The sequence below is a fragment of the Propithecus coquereli genome, unplaced genomic scaffold (assembly GCF_000956105.1).
Source record: "Propithecus coquereli isolate 6110/MARCELLA unplaced genomic scaffold, Pcoq_1.0 Scaffold119, whole genome shotgun sequence".
NCBI lineage: Eukaryota > Metazoa > Chordata > Mammalia > Primates > Indriidae > Propithecus > Propithecus coquereli.
In genome coordinates, this window is record NW_012135969.1 from 980,313 (window position 1) to 995,612 (window position 15,300).

The 15,300-nt window shown below is 53.9% G+C and overlaps 2 protein-coding genes across 3 annotated transcripts; one reads left to right on the forward strand and one right to left on the reverse strand.

Annotated features, from left to right (window-relative positions):
- The first annotated feature begins 599 nt into the window (after positions 1-599).
- Positions 600-10,338, forward strand: SMARCD2 (SWI/SNF related, matrix associated, actin dependent regulator of chromatin, subfamily d, member 2). 2 transcript variants are annotated; one of them, XM_012661238.1, is made up of 13 exons: positions 624-1,165; positions 5,548-5,732; positions 5,932-5,974; positions 6,123-6,245; positions 7,045-7,200; positions 7,614-7,709; positions 7,871-7,972; positions 8,123-8,284; positions 8,433-8,530; positions 8,712-8,847; positions 9,019-9,141; positions 9,268-9,369; positions 9,447-10,338. In XM_012661238.1, the coding sequence occupies exons 1-13, from the start codon at positions 950-952 to the stop codon at positions 9,498-9,500; spliced, it is 1,596 nt and encodes a 531-aa protein (XP_012516692.1). In that variant the 5' UTR covers positions 624-949; the 3' UTR covers positions 9,501-10,338. The 2 variants fall into 2 exon arrangements, with proteins under 2 accessions (XP_012516701.1, XP_012516692.1); XM_012661247.1 differs by lacking the exon at positions 7,045-7,200 and having other exon boundaries at positions 600-1,165.
- A 63-nt stretch (positions 10,339-10,401) lies between these two features.
- On the reverse strand, positions 10,402-15,069 carry PSMC5 (proteasome (prosome, macropain) 26S subunit, ATPase, 5). Its single transcript, XM_012661258.1, has 12 exons — positions 14,954-15,069; positions 14,288-14,359; positions 12,856-12,925; positions 12,438-12,535; positions 12,205-12,261; positions 11,898-12,128; positions 11,459-11,585; positions 11,172-11,362; positions 10,975-11,073; positions 10,783-10,893; positions 10,607-10,693; positions 10,402-10,503 (listed from the first exon to the last, which is right to left on the reverse strand). Exons 1-12 carry the CDS (start codon positions 15,002-15,004, stop codon positions 10,450-10,452), a joined length of 1,248 nt encoding a protein of 415 aa, XP_012516712.1. The 5' UTR covers positions 15,005-15,069; the 3' UTR covers positions 10,402-10,449.
- Between the last annotated feature and the right edge of the window lie 231 nt (positions 15,070-15,300).

Here is a 15,300-nt window from a genome sequence, read left to right on the forward strand (position 1 = left end):
GACCTTATTTAACTGCAGGGAGGTTTTTCATAATCCAAATTTCCTTCGACTAGAAACATTTCCTGTGGCGTAAAGTACCAAGTTTCCTTAAGGTGAGGCAGAGCCATGTTAAAAATGTGCGATAAGAACTCAGCGCTTGGCCAAGTCAACCATTCATACAGCTGGATCAGGTCTGGAGCCGCTCATGTCTCTTGGCAACTCCGAGCCACCAGGATGAGCTTTTGAAGGAAGTTGGCGGCTGTTCTGCCTGAGAGAGCAGCTCTAAGTTGAGTCTTTAAGGCTGAAAATGTAGAGGGGAGACTTGACAAAACTATCTCCAGGGAGTGTGGCCGGGTAATTTGGTGAGGCGGATACACCCGGGAGAGAGTAGTAGCAACAGCCCATTCACTGATGAGGCCCTAGGTCACCTTCGACCTGTGACCCTGCGCCTCACTGGGCGCTTCCGTGCCCAGCTTCCGCTCCCGCCCCTCCGGCAAGGAGCTGGCCCAAGGGGTGTGGGCGGGGCTCAGAGGCCGGCGGTTAGGGGCGGTACCTGTTGGGGGCGGGTCTCGCGAGGGGAGGGATTTGAGGAGACGTGCTAGCATTGGGCGGCTAGGTGGAGGCGGGGCCTAGTGCTGGGCTGGGTTGGGCGGGGCAGGGAGTTAGTAGCCGCCTCTGGGTAACTGGACTAGGGCCGCCAGACCTCCCGAGGCCGGGGGCGGCAAGAGAGCCCGTAGCAGATCCCGGACCTGGAATCTCCGGAACAGGAGCGGAATCAGGATCGGCCGGGGCCCAAACTGGGACTGTGAGGCGCTCGGGAACTTGAATTAGGAAATCCCGGAACCCGGATCAACAAACCCCGGAACCCGGAATTACGACCAGAAAATCCCGGATCGCGGAGCTCAGAGCGCGGAGCGGATTCGACGCGGAGCGCGGAGTCCGGATCGCGACACCCCGGGACGGGACGGAGATGTCGGGTCGAGGCGCGGGCGGGTTCCCGCTGCCCCCGCTGAGCCCTGGCGGCGGCGCCGTTGCCGCGGCCCTGGGAGCGCCGCCTCCCCCAGCGGGACCAGGCATGATGCCTGGACCGGCGCTCCGGGGACCAGGGCCGGCTGGAGGCGTGGGCGGCCCCGGGGCCGCCGCCTTCCGCCCCATGGGCCCCGCGGGCCCCGCGGCGCAGTACCAGGTGAGGAGCGCGGAACGCGCCGCAAGGGCGCCCCAGGGAGGGGGCGGAGGGGACCTCGAGTGAGGCCCTAGAGAGGAGCTCCTGGACAGAGGGCACAGGGGCCCTGCGTGAGGAACTCACCACGGTAAAGGGCAAGACCAGGGACCCTCGGGCTGCGGCTAGATGGTGGTGGAAGAGTTGGGGGAAAGGGTAACAGGGATTCTGCAGTGGAAGGTCTGAAGCAGTTGGGAGGGTCTGGGGTTTTCCTTGGTCCAGGGATTCTGAGTACCTGAGAGATGGAGGAGTTGTGGGGGCTAGTGAATTGTGGGCAGGTGGGTTGAGAAATGTAGTGTAGGTCCTAGGATAGGGGGGCCTGGGAAGCAATGAGAAAGTTTTGGAAAATGGCCCTCACTGGGAAACCAGGGTTACCCTGCACTGGCCTTGGTCCCACTCTAAGTCTGCCCTGTTTTTTCTAGTTGGGAACTGGCAGAATTCTAGCATGTCTGAGATGGCTGCCAGCTGCTAATGAGAAGGAAGGAGGCCTGGCTTCCCACGGGCATGGGAGGCTGAGGCTAGGGCAAGGGGATTCCTGAGTGTAGGGACAGACCTGGGAGCCTTTGCTCAGGATGACTCCAGGTTAGACCAGAGATGGTGGTGGCCAGGCCTGAGGAAGGCCCAGCCCAGTAGCAGACCATTCCCAGCAGACTCTGTTCTGGGCTTTCTGCCTGGTGTCATAGTGTCCAGGAGTTGATTAGGCTGGAGGAGCAGAGAGGCTCCACTAAGCCCTGCTGTTCCGGGACTGGAGGCGTCTGCAAGAGTTGCTTCAAAGGGTGCTGTCCTGATTCCTTTGGGGTTTGGCTTTGAAAAGAGCTTCTTCTCAGGTTGCAGCTTCAAAGGCCATTGAGAGGCAGAAACTTATGGTCAGTGTTTGAGGAACTCAGCCTGACCCTGCTGGTGGGACTCATTAGTCCACGTCTGTCATTCCAGGTTGCCCCAGAATGCTTGGGAATTGTGCCCATCCTTTTCCCACCCCCTCTCCACTTTTATTTAGCCTTTAGGTTCTGACTCCGCCATATCCCAACCTAGGTGCTCCAGCATTTGGCACTGGCTTCTTGCTAATCTTCCAAGGTCTGCGCTGGGGCTTTCTAGAGGTAGAGGTCTCAGAAGTAAATGGATCCTCATGAGGTGTACATATCCTGCCAGGACCCCTGAATCCTCACTTTCTAAGGAGATGCTTAACTGGGACAGTGACTTTTTTTTCCCCTCTTACTCCTCATTTCTCCTCTGTCCTCAAAAGGAAATAAAGGGTCAAAGGGTATGGGCAGAGATAGACTTGGTCCCAAGGACTCTAGCTGGGGTCCTGTCTTTCCCATCTTGCTCTCCGCCTTGGGGATTCACGGGCCCCCCCAGGGTATCGCTGAGGGGTCCCTGCCTCAGTCACTGCAGTCCTTGAGCCTGCCAACTGAGACCTGGCCTGGGAGCCTTCTGTGGGTCTTTGGCCTTGGAGGGACCTGGAACAGTTTCCTTGGCATGCAACCCATAGGAAATGTGCCCTTGGGAAAGCCCCCGTGAGAATGGATTCCACCATGTTCAGTGGGGAGTGGCCTTGGGCCTGTAGCAAGGCCAGGCTGGCTGGCTGGGTAGCCCTGGGTGACTAGGTGTGGGGCAGTAGGAGATGGCCCTGAGCCTGGGCTTCTCTCCTCTTCCTCCTCCTCCTCCTCCTCCTCCTCCCAGCTGGGAAGGAGAACCCAGTTAGCAAACTTTAGCGTATCGAGGAGGATTCTACTTGCCTTCTTTATGAGTGCAGTTGTATGACTTCCAGAAGAAGGGACTTGAGATCTAGGGAACAAAGGGGCTGCTGTCTGTTAGGGCTCATGAATGAGCTGGAAGAGCAGAGATTTGAGGGCCCAAGCTGGGCCAGTGGGGAGCCTGTTGAAAGAAGGAAGTGACGATTCACCTCCCTCCAGACAGAGGTTTTAGCTGTTGATCACAGTTACCTGTGGAGCTTAGAAAGACAAAAAACTGGAAAAAAACAAAAAAACACAGATTAATGGGTTCACCCCAGAGAATTCAAAATACTTTCTCATGAGGGAGGGGGTGGTATGCTCTCCTCCAACCGAGGTCGTTAGGCCCAACCACCAGGAGCATCAGGGCTAGGGGCTTTGAGGCAGGGGCAGAGCATGCTCACCTGAGTCCTAGATGCCTCACCTGGAGGCTGCAGCATAGGCCCAGCTGTTGCCCTGCTCTCCTGGGTGTTGGTAGAAACCAGCTTAGATTATAGGCTTTGCCTGCTTCTGGGGTTCAGGGAACTGAACCAGGTCTACCTAGACCTGCAGCAGGCAGGGAGTTGGAGAGGCTGAGAATTCTGGGCTGTGGGGTTTGTTTTTGTTAAAACTCCTGAGTTGTTTTTTTCCGAAGGGGAGGAGTTAGTTACTGGTGCTTCAAAGCCCAGGTGTGGAGCTTGGCAAGGCTAAGCTGGGACTTGATGAACTATGAGCAGCCTTCCCCTGGGGCCCTGGGTGAGCTGGGGGCTCTCAGCCCGGGAAGTCTGGAGCAGATGTCTGGGTGGGGCCTATTTCAGGGCCTGCTGTCTGTGCTGCCTTGTCTTGGGACTTCCTGTTACTGGAGCACCTGCCCAGGAGGGGTGGGTGGTACAGCAGGTTTTGTAAAGGCCCCAGGGTGTAGCTTGGTGGGGACCACAGGGCCCTAATTCACACTCTGCAGGTTCTCCTGCTTCAGCGGTTCCTCCTGTTTGTCTCAGACACTGGGAAAAACTCAAGTCTGGGATGTCTGGGGCTTGGGCTTACAGCTGTGGCCACACTGAGTTTTTTTCTAGACTCTCTGGCCATGGCTTGTTAAGGCAGAGAAACAGGCTGTCTTTTGCCTTTCAGCAGCTCTGATGAATCTCTTCCTGATGGGGAGAGACCTGTGGCAGGACTCCCGGGGCCCCAGAGCCCCTACTTTGAACTCTTCATCCTCCCAAGTGCTTCCCTCCACCCTTCTCCTCTCCCCTTCCCCATGTCTCTGGGTCATGTTTCTTTCCATCTCTGCATCTGGTCAAGAATCTGACCCTCTGAGATGGGAGCATGGGTTTAGTGCTAGATGAAGTGATGGGGGAAGAATCTTCTCTCCATGATGCTGGGGTGAGGGAGGCTCCTCTGATTTGGTGCGAGTCTCCACCCAGCCTGGCTTGGTTGACTGATTGTGCTGGTTGCATAATCTGGGCCCTGGGGCCAGCCCTGTGAAGCTGCCAGGGACAGTGTGTGCGAGGCGGAGCTGCCAAACAGGCCTTGCAGGCAGCAGCCATGGCGAAGGTGATGGGGGGCAGAGGGTACTCCCAGATGGGCTCCACGGGAATATTAGGAGCTGGGCCTCAGTGGGATATCCTTCTGAAGGCTTCAGAAGAAGCTATTTCTGTCACCCAGATTCCTGCTGCTGTCCCTGTGACTCTGATCCTTGCATCCCAGGATAATCTTATCCCCATTCTCCAGCTTGGGATTGCTATAGGGCTAGACGGAGCCTGAGCCAGTCCTGGCTGCCAGGTGGTGCCTGGACCATGGGCAAAGTCCAGGTGCTAGGTCGCGCGTCGTGCTCATGCGCGCTCTCTCCTTCCCTCCCTCCCTCCCCCCACCCCCCACAGGCCACCCAGGTCTTCTGGCATAGGGGCAGTGGTTGGCCAGCAGGGAGATGAGAGAAGGATCTGGTTCTGGGTTGTGGGTAAGGGCCATATGGTGACCAGAAGGTCTCTGTACTGTGCCTGAGGCTACCCCCACCAACTGGGACATGTTCCAAGCCATCCTGTTGCAGCTCGCTCACCTGGGGTGCTGCTGCCTGATGGGCTTGCGGCCCACTGGGCTGCCTTTCTCCCCCAGTCACACACTAGGCTGGCGACAGGGCATGGGGATTAGGACTCTGTGCTATCAGCCTCTTATGTCATACTACACCCTGTTCAGCTGTGACACTGGCCCCCACGCAGTGCTCCTCACAGTGGAGGCAGGAGAAGGAGGGCAGTGCTGACTGGAACCGTCTGAGGCCTCAGGAGTGCCTCAAGGACAGCTGGTCCCACGGAGCAGGGAGCATGCTGGGGCTGGGAGGCTGTGATGGGCCCTGAAAAGCTCTCCCAGGCCCTTCCCTCTGCAGGCAGGACTCTCCGCCCACCCCTGGGCTCTGGCAGGCCTCATTTGCTGGCACAGCTGCCAGGGCGGTTGCAGGGGGCGGGGCAGGTGTGGTTTACACTCTGTGTTCAGGCGCCCGCTCCCCTTTGTTCCTGGCACTCCAGCGGGGCTCTGTGGTGTGTTGCTCAGGGCTGGACCTGGCTGAGGAGAGGGATGGAAGGCATGGGCTATGGGCCCCAGAGGGCCCTGCCCTTGACCTATGCACCCCCGTTGGCTCACTTCCCCCAGCGGCCTGGCATGTCACCAGGGAGCCGGATGCCCATGGCTGGCTTGCAGGTGGGACCCCCTGCTGGCTCCCCGTTTGGCACAGCTGCTCCACTTCGACCTGGCATGCCACCCACCATGATGGATCCATTCCGAAAACGCCTGCTTGTGCCCCAGGCCCAGCCCCCGATGCCCACCCAGCGCCGGGGGTAAGACCATCCTGTTTCTCCCACCCTACCTAGCCCAGCTCTGATCGTAGCAGGGGGTTTCCTTCTATCCTAAGGGCTTCTATGACTGAGGAAAACTCCTGGCTCTCTTGGGGGAGGGTCCTGAGGACTGAAGGGGTGGATGGCGGGGTGAGCGTCCTTTGGACCATTGACCTCTTACATGGGTTTCTGTCCTCTCCAGGTTAAAGAGGAGGAAGATGGCAGATAAGGTTCTACCTCAGCGAGTAAGTGCTGGCAGGAGGGCTAGGAGGCCTGCCCAGTGGCTGGCTGGGAATGGGAGGCCGTCTCCCCCAACCCTGGAAGTGGGGAGGAAGGGAAAAAGGAGCCAGCGCTGTGGCTGAAGCAAGCTGAATTCCTTCTCCCTTCCTCCAGATTCGGGAGCTTGTCCCAGAGTCTCAGGCATACATGGATCTCTTGGCTTTTGAGCGGAAGCTGGACCAGACCATTGCTCGCAAGCGGATGGAGATCCAGGAGGCCATCAAAAAACCTCTGACGGTGCGTGGAGCCCTGACCACCTCTGGCCTTCCCAAACTTCTCTCCCATCCCTGGCTTGTTTTTCAGGGACCAAGCAAGGGTTGGTGTTGGGTGACAGCAGGATTTTTCACATGCCGGATGCAGCCCATTGGTAGAGCATGAACTCAATTTAATGTGTTGGGGCCACTACGTTTTAAATGAATATAAAATAGAAAATACAAAAGTACTTCACAGTAGTATTTACCATAGTAATGAAGGTATTCTTTAATGAACTTTTTGTTTCAGGTATTTATATATACGTATGCAGATCCTGGGTCGTAATTTAAAATGTAAATCTTACAGATTGTGGTCAGAAGTTTGAAAACCACTAGAGGGCAGATAAAAGTAGTTCCTTTCTTCTTTCCCATCCCTAGAGAAGTTTTTCTTTTCCTAATGATAATCTAGAACAGTCACCCGAGTGGTGAAGTCTTTCCAGGAGACTGGGATATTTTGGGGCCATTATGGGTGTTTGGGTTTCCTTTAAAATCTGAGCCAGAGGTTTCCGATTTGCCTGGTAGCGCTTTACTGGTCTACCTCTGTCAAGCCATACCACTGATCCCACTGTGTTAGCATTGTGGGTGATGCATCTGTTTCCCCCATAAACTGTGAATTCTTTAGGGCAGGGGCTGGGATCTACTATTAATACTTCCAATGCCCAGTGCCTAACAAGGTGCAAGTCACATATGCTTGATACTGACTGTCGAATGATTTCATACGGGAAGATTGAGTAGCATTGTTTTCCAATATTTTGGTCCACCTCTAGTTGTCATTCTCTCTTTAGCAAAAGCGAAAACTTCGGATCTACATTTCCAATACATTCAGTCCCAGCAAGGCAGAAGGCGATAGTGCAGGAACTACAGGGACCCCTGGGGGAACCCCAGCAGGGGACAAGGTGGCTTCCTGGGAACTCCGAGTGGAAGGAAAACTGCTGGATGATGTGAGTTGGGGAGGGAGGTGTCAGGAGGGCAGGAGGCCTGTGCAGGTTTAAGATGGACTAGACACTTGCACAGTCCCCGGAGGTGCTTCCCCCCGGAGAGGGCGCTGCTCGTGATCCTGCTTGCCACAGCTCCCAGCCAGAGGTTGATTTGTGTGGTTTTTACAACGATGTTCCTGTGGATGGCAGTCGAGTGTCTTGAAGTCCCTTGCTGGCTGGCAGGGGGCTGCATAGAGTCTTTTCCCTGCCTCCAGCCTCTGTGCCCAGAGTCTGACTGCTTCCTCCAGGGCCCACAAATGCTCAGTTCCCTGAGCTCCAGGGTTGAAACAATCTTTTTTGAGGAGTTAGCATAGCTTCAGCAGCTTTAGGTTTGAGAGCTCACAGAAGTACCATCTCACACCCCTTTCTATTCCCAGCCTAGCAAACAGAAGAGGAAGTTTTCTTCATTCTTTAAGAGCCTCGTCATTGAGCTGGACAAGGAACTGTATGGGCCTGACAATCATCTGGTGGAGGTGAGCATGGACCTGGGGCACTGGGAGAACAAGCTGCCTGAGGACACCAAGCACAGGCTGACATGCTGGTTGGGTGGAGAAATGGCCTTGGTCCCCTTGGAGGACCATGTGTTCATGCCTACCCCCTTGGTGACAAGCTCTGCTTCCGTCCTCCTCGCCAGTGGCACCGGATGCCCACCACCCAGGAGACAGATGGCTTCCAGGTAAAACGGCCTGGAGACCTCAACGTCAAGTGCACCCTCCTGCTCATGCTGGATCATCAGGTGACATGCCCTGGCATCATGTCTGGGGCCCCAGGGACTTATCTGGGGGAGGGGAGCACATTCCTAGAAACCCTTCCTGTCCCTGCCCTATTTTCTTGCTTTGCTTCTTCCCAAGAACCCATCCTCTGACTTCCCTGTGTCCATCTCCAGCCACCCCAGTACAAACTGGATCCCCGACTGGCGAGGCTGCTGGGAGTACACACACAGACACGGGCCGCCATCATGCAGGCCCTGTGGCTTTACATCAAACACAACCAGCTGCAAGATGGGCACGAGCGGGAGTACATCAATTGCAACCGTTACTTCCGCCAGGTTAGCCAGATGCCATCCTCTGTTCTCTCAGCCCCTGCTGGGCTAGTTCTTGGCCACAGCCTTCAGACTGCTGCCCTTACTGGCCATGGAATGGTTCACTCCCCCCCTGCCCTCAAAGGCATCATCGAGCCTTTGGTACTCTCTCCAGATCTTTAGTTGTGGCCGACTCCGTTTCTCTGAGATTCCCATGAAGCTGGCTGGGTTGCTGCAGCATCCAGACCCCATTGTCATCAACCATGTCATTAGGTAAATGGAAGGCGGGGGGTGGGAAGGCTCATCTAAGAGCAGATTCATCCTTGGCTTGAAGCAAAGCCAGAGAGAGAAGCAGCAGATTGGTTTCTTGCTCCCTGTGTGCACAGAATGGGGCCCAGGTGGGTGGGATGAAGACATATGTGCTTCCCCTTTCCTTGCTGTGTGCTGCCTGCAGTGTGGACCCTAATGACCAAAAGAAGACAGCCTGTTATGACATTGATGTGGAGGTCGACGACCCACTAAAGGCCCAGATGAGCAATTTTCTGGCCTCTACCACCAATCAGCAGGAGATTGCCTCCCTTGATGTCAAGGTGGGCCCTCGCTTCCCCACCCTCCTCTGGGGCCCAAGATGGGGGTGGGCCGGCCCTGTCAGGCACTTCCATACATGTAGCACCTTGGGGATGGCATCTCTGGCTCAGTCCTTTGGGTTTAGGCCTGGGAGCAGACTGGGGGCTCAGTATGACACATGCACTCCTCCCCAGATCCATGAGACCATTGAGTCCATCAACCAGCTGAAGACCCAGAGGGATTTCATGCTCAGCTTTAGCACTGACCCCCAGGACTTCATCCAGGAATGGCTCCGTTCCCAGCGCCGAGACCTCAAGGTGTAGTCCTCTTTCTTGAGGCGGGAATCCCATATGAAGCACTGGATGATTTTTTATCCGCAAGCACTATTGTCCCAGTTCCAAGGGTAAGAATTTTGCTACAGCTTTCCTCCTCGCTCTTTGCAGATCATCACTGATGTGATTGGAAATCCTGAGGAGGAGAGACGAGCTGCTTTCTACCACCAGCCCTGGGCCCAGGAAGCAGTGGGGAGGCATATCTTTGCCAAGGTGAGGCTCTGTCCTGGTTGCCCCTCCTTTGGTTCTGAGTCGCAGAGACCTGAGCCGCTGGTCTCTCCCTTCTCTAGGTGCAGCAGCGAAGGCAGGAACTGGAACAGGTGCTGGGAATTCGCCTGACCTAACTGCTCAGGGATCTCTTCCTTTCTTCCCAGCCCTGGAGCCTGGAAGGGGAGCCCCCTCTGGGTCTTGGCTGAGGCTGCAGACACGTAGGATGGGGTGAGAGGTGTCTGCTGTCACCCTCTACTCCCCAGCTTTAGTTTCATAAATGTAGTGATAGGATTCCTTATTGCTTGGTCCCCAAAGCCTTATTACTTATTTTTTGCATTGGCTTTAACGGGGTTCTCATCAGATGATGCCTCCTCTGCCCCCGGCAGGCAGGCCCAAGTAGGACTGCTGGAGGCTATGCTTTGACTTTGTAACAGACATTTCTGAACCAAAGGCGGCTGGGTTTGCATGTTTACAGACTTCCTGCTGGGGAGCTGGGCGAGGAGGCGGTGGCACAGCCCAGACTCTTCCTAGCCTTTCTAAACCAAAGTTCTTTGCCATTCCTACAAACCCAGCCTTGCTGCTGGTTTTTTCCTTTGGGTATTTGCACTATTTGGGGAGCAAGTTTTTCTATGTGGGAGCCACTTTTTTATACAGGGGTAAGTTGGGGTTTTTCATGGAGCCCTGTTTGGTGCCTCCTTACTTAATTTCTTTCCTCAATCTATGCAAGCGGCTTTGGCCGCCATCATCTCCTGGGATGCCAGAGGGCTGCCTCCCCAGATACTTCGGCCTGGGGAGGTGAAGCCTCCTAGAGGGAGGGGACACTGCAGTTCTCTAGCATGGCCTGAGGTATGGCTGTGTGCATGGTGGAGGGCAGAGGAAGTGGGGCTGGGAAGATGGCTGTTGCCCTTTGGGGCTTGGCAAGTACCACTTCTGGCAGGTTTGGAAATTCCCAAATAAATCCTTTTGTTTATTGGTGGTGCCCAGACCTGGTCATTGAACACTACGGCCACTCTGGTAACAGACTGGAGTCCTAGAGGGCTTGTCCCACAGCTTTATTTGAGGGATCCACACAAAAGATGTCTGCTACTTCCATAGTTTCTTGATGGACATGTTTTTCTCGCTATCCTTCTGCATGACCTGGAAAGAGAGCGAGCATTAAGTCATGAACCGGGTGAACCCAGGCTCTAGCCCACTGCTCCAGAGCCACCAGCAGGAGAGGTGGAAAGATGGAGACAAGTACCTTGGCTACTGCCATCTCAAAGTCCTCCTGGGTGACGTGGACTCGCCGTTCCCGCAAGGCATACATGCCAGCTTCTGTGCACACACCCTGAGCAGGAAAAGGAAGTTAAGGCCCTGTTGCTGTGCCCTCTCAACCCTGAGTGTGGCCCTTGAACCCTTGCTGCCGCCTCCAACTACCTTCACTTCAGCCCCTGATGCTCCTGGCATGAGCTCAGCAATTTTTCTCAAGTTGATCCCCCGGGTCAGGTTCATTTTCCGAGAGTGGATCTTCAGAATATCCAGTCGGGCCTGGAGATGGGAGAGGAACGGCCTGAGCTATATACCCTACTCCCATAGTCAGAGCCACTCTGAGCAGTGCCCATCACAAACCTCCTCATTGGGGGGTGGGAATTCAATTTTTCTGTCGATGCGCCCTGGGCGAAGCAGCGCTGAATCCAGGATGTCAATTCTATTAGTAGCCATGATAACCTGAGTGGAGAAAGGAGAGGAATCAGCTAAGCTCTTCCTCAGCCTGCACCTCAGCCAGGGCCTTCCCTTGGCTCAGCCTGAGGCTGATACCCCCTTACCTTGATATTCTTGGTGGCCTCAAAGCCATCCAGCTGGTTAAGCAGCTCCAGCATCGTGCGCTGCACTTCACTGTCCCCTCCAGAACCCCCTTCCAGCCTCGAGGAGCCAATGGAGTCAATTTCATCCATGAAGATGATAGATGGAGCATGTTCTCGTGCCATGACAAACAGCTCCCTCACCATTCTCGCCCCTGTGCAGAGGCCACGCTAGTGTTAGGGAGCTGATGAGCCAGCTTCCCACACCCCTTTCCATCTGGTTCCTAGCCACAGTTCCTAGCCACAGTTACCTTCCCCGATGAATTTCTGTACCAATTCAGAGCCAGAGACACGAATGAAGGTACAGTCCGTATGATGAGCCACAGCCCGGGCCAGCAGTGTCTTCCCAGTGCCTGGGGGTCCATATAGCAGCACTCCCTAGAGGGGAACAGCAGACTCAGGGCAGAAAGCTGGGCCCTCATTTCATTCAGTGAACATTTACTGAGTGCTGGCTTTATGCTGGATCCCTTGCTAGATGCTAGGGATATAAAAAATGAACAGAGTCCCTTCTGAAGCTTCTATCCAAACCACCTCAATACCCTGGAAACAACCCCTCCCACCCCCACCCTTCAGCGGGAAGGACCCACCCAAACAGGCTGCAGCCTATCCCAACACCTCCCCACCCCTGCACTCGGCCTGGGGCAGGAGGAATAAGTACACAGGTCCTCCCAGAGAAGCCCTGCTCCTCACCTTGGGCTGTGCAATGCCCAGTGCTTCAAAGAGCTCAGGATGCTTAACAGGGAGCTCGATCACTTCTTTGATCTCCTTGATCTGCTTGTCCAGTCCACCAATCATCTCATAAGTTGAGTCTGGCACTTTCTCCACCATCATCAGTGACACCAGTGGGTCCACCTTGTTGGGTAGGATCTTGTGCAGAGTATAGCTGTCATTTCTTAGAGCCACCCGGCAATTGGGTGTCACCTGGGCAAAGGAAGTAAGTTTCAGGAATGGTACAATAAGAGCTGACCCCACCCCCCCCACCTCACCTGCTACTCACATCATTGATGTCAATGTTCTTGTCTACATCTACCACAAACTTGCCCTCAGGATGCACCTACAGAAACAACGGCTCATGACCTTACCTGACAGCCACCAAATCGTCAACCCCACCCATAAAGACACATGAGAATCCCGTAACAACATGACAGAACATTGTCCTCCGAGGCTACACACAAAGGGCTAGGAACACAGTGAGGAACAGGCCAGTCCCTGGGGTCATGCTGCTTTTACCTTGACTAACACTTTCTTCTTATCCATGGCTCGAACTACTTCCCCTACATAGGAGCCCTGTTCCTGCAGCAGCTGTAGCTCCTCCCGCAATAGGCGAACTAGAAGGCAAACAGACGGTGGTCACCTAGCTTCTCCTTTGGTGTCCCCCCTTCCCAGGACACAATTCAACATGCATGAACCAAGCACCGCTTTGAAGGGAAGAATACACACACAAAAAGGCCAAAATTCATGTTTTTAAGGGGGTCGTACTGGAGCATGGGAGAGAGACATGCATGTGAAATGACCACATGATGACAGTGGGAAGCAACATCTCAGACCGGGAGAAAACAATAAGCACAGCTCGGAAGACAGTGCAGGAAGGTTACGAACAGTCACACTTCAAACTGCCCACATGCAGCTTCCCATCTTTCCCCCTCACCTTTTGCATTTAGCTCATTTCTTTGTGCCTGCAGCCTCCGGAGGTTTTGGCTCTTATCATTCACAATCAGCTGTGGAGGACAAGAGACAAATTCCGTTACCCAAGGGCAGAATACAGTAGAAGGCAGGATCTTGGCCAAGACCCTCACAGGTGGGTATGAGTGAGGAAAGGGCACAGAGCACCTGCATGTTGTTTCAGATTCTCCAGCATGATCCTAATGATCCTGGCCCGTCCTCCAAGAGCCCCTCTGAAGCCTAGGGCAGCCAGCAAAAAAGGCTGTGACTAATACTGGTCTAAGAGTAACGATCTAAGGGAGAAAAGCTACAGCTGGCTCATGTAACAGTAAATTTCTTGTGGGAAGGTAATATAGCAGAAAGATCTTTAAGAGCCTGGGTTCTAGCCCAGCTGCTGTCAATTAAAAGCGAGGTAAAGCTAAGGCAAGCCATTTTCAAAAATCTAGGTCTGTTACCAAAATACACAAGGGTGTAGAATCAGCTACACCCGATTCTTTTCTGGACTATTGGGACGAACAAAAGAAATCACATGTAAAAGCATTCAAAAATGGTAAACCAAATATAATACCTGCAATCAGCAGTGGAGTTCAGAATTTTTCCTTGTGGCTTTCCCCATCCAATTTATACTACAGGTGACCCCTGAACAATGTGGGGGTTAGGGGTGAAGTTGAAAATCCATACAGAAACTGTCACACTCCCAAAACTTAACTACTAATAAGCTACTGTTGACCAGTTAACATATAAATAGACTAATATCCACATATATTTCATGTACTCAAGACATACCTAACTTTTCCTTGATTTTTTTGAAATTTCTTGGCTACACTGTTTTGAGTTTTTTCAAACTTGCAAATTTCTAAAAAGTTTTCCAATATATTTATTGAAAAAAAACCCACGTGTAAGTGGACCCTTACAGTTCAAACCCATGTTGTTCAAGAGTCAACTGTAATTATTTTTCTTATTGCTCTGGTCCCTTATTTCTATGGTTTAGCTCTTTAGGCTAGAGCACTGGGTGGCCCAATTCCTTTCACTCAACGCCACCCTTCCTTACACTCTAATTGCACCCTGCCCCAACCCCTTTCTGATAAACCTCATCTCCTGAGCATGTCTTCCCTTTTATAAGTAACCTTTTCGTTCAGCCTTCTAAAAGGGATGGCCTTTGGCTAGAGGAAGCTTCTCTACTAAAATTTCACTCTTCGAGATGTGTAACAAACTGAACATTATCACCCTCAAGGAGTGGGATTTGAGGAGAACAAGAGAATAATTTCATATGCTTTATATTGCTTGTTACTTCTTATACACACACTTCTCTAGCTAAAAGGAAACGGGAAAAGAAGAAGCTGCTTGCACTGCAATCCCGTCGGCTTCCATCGATTCTCAGACCCCGCCTTGTAGCTCCCTCTAGAGTACGTCCTCACCTGGAGTTCTTCAATCTTGGACAGATAATATTGACGAAGTCCGCTGCCTGCCTTCCCCTCTTCCAGCTCCATCTGAAGACACAAGATAATTATTAAACAACAGGCTAGACATCCAAGGGGTAAAGCCGCTTCCAGGGAACTTCACCATAAGGCTTAATACCTGGCAGCTTTGTGCAGTAAAGAGTCTGGGCTTAAGACCTGGGTTCTAATCCCTTCTTCCCCCCTTCGAACCGTCCATTTTCCTATGACTAAAATAAAAGAACGAGAACGCCGCCTACCTCACAGGACTTTCAGGAGGACCAAGAGACACTATACGCGGGGCGCTTTGCACTGTGTCAAGCGCCATACGAACCCGAGATGTTATTTCTACCGACCGAGCCAGCAGGAAGGACGGCGGCTCGCGGAGCGGCCCGTTCCCGCTCCCATCGCTCCTCTCACTCACTCCGCTTCTACCGAGTCTTCCTCTCCTAGCCCTGCCCTGACTCACCGGGGGCGGCGCTGACACAGCAGATCCGGCCTCAGGCAGGGCCAGTCTGGATTGGCCCACCTACCCCCGACCCAAAAGACCCCCTTGTCCCGGCTCGCTGCCCACCTCTAATCACGCCCACTCCGCATCCATCCCCGGTTCCCGCCCGGCCGCAGCTGCCGCCGCCGCTGCCGCCATACCTGCTCCGGTCCGTCAAGCGCCATCTTCCCTCCAGCGGAGACCGCCGGCATCCGAGCTGCCTTGGCGCGCAGGCGCAGAAGCGGGGGCTTGTGGCCTGAAGCCCAAGGCAGAGAAGAGTTCCGGGTCAATGGGAGGGGTGTGCGACAAGACTACAATTAAGGCGGGGGCCATGATGAGAGGGGCGGCTCCTTGAGTTCAGGAGTTGAGGAAGGGGAAAGAAGAGGGAATATAATTCCTAAGTGTTGCCTATTAGAAATTTGGTTTTTAGTTCTTGTAATCTGCCTCCTGATCCCAACGTTAAATTTATAAGACCTGGGGGACAGACCATACAGAAAATTCATGGCCA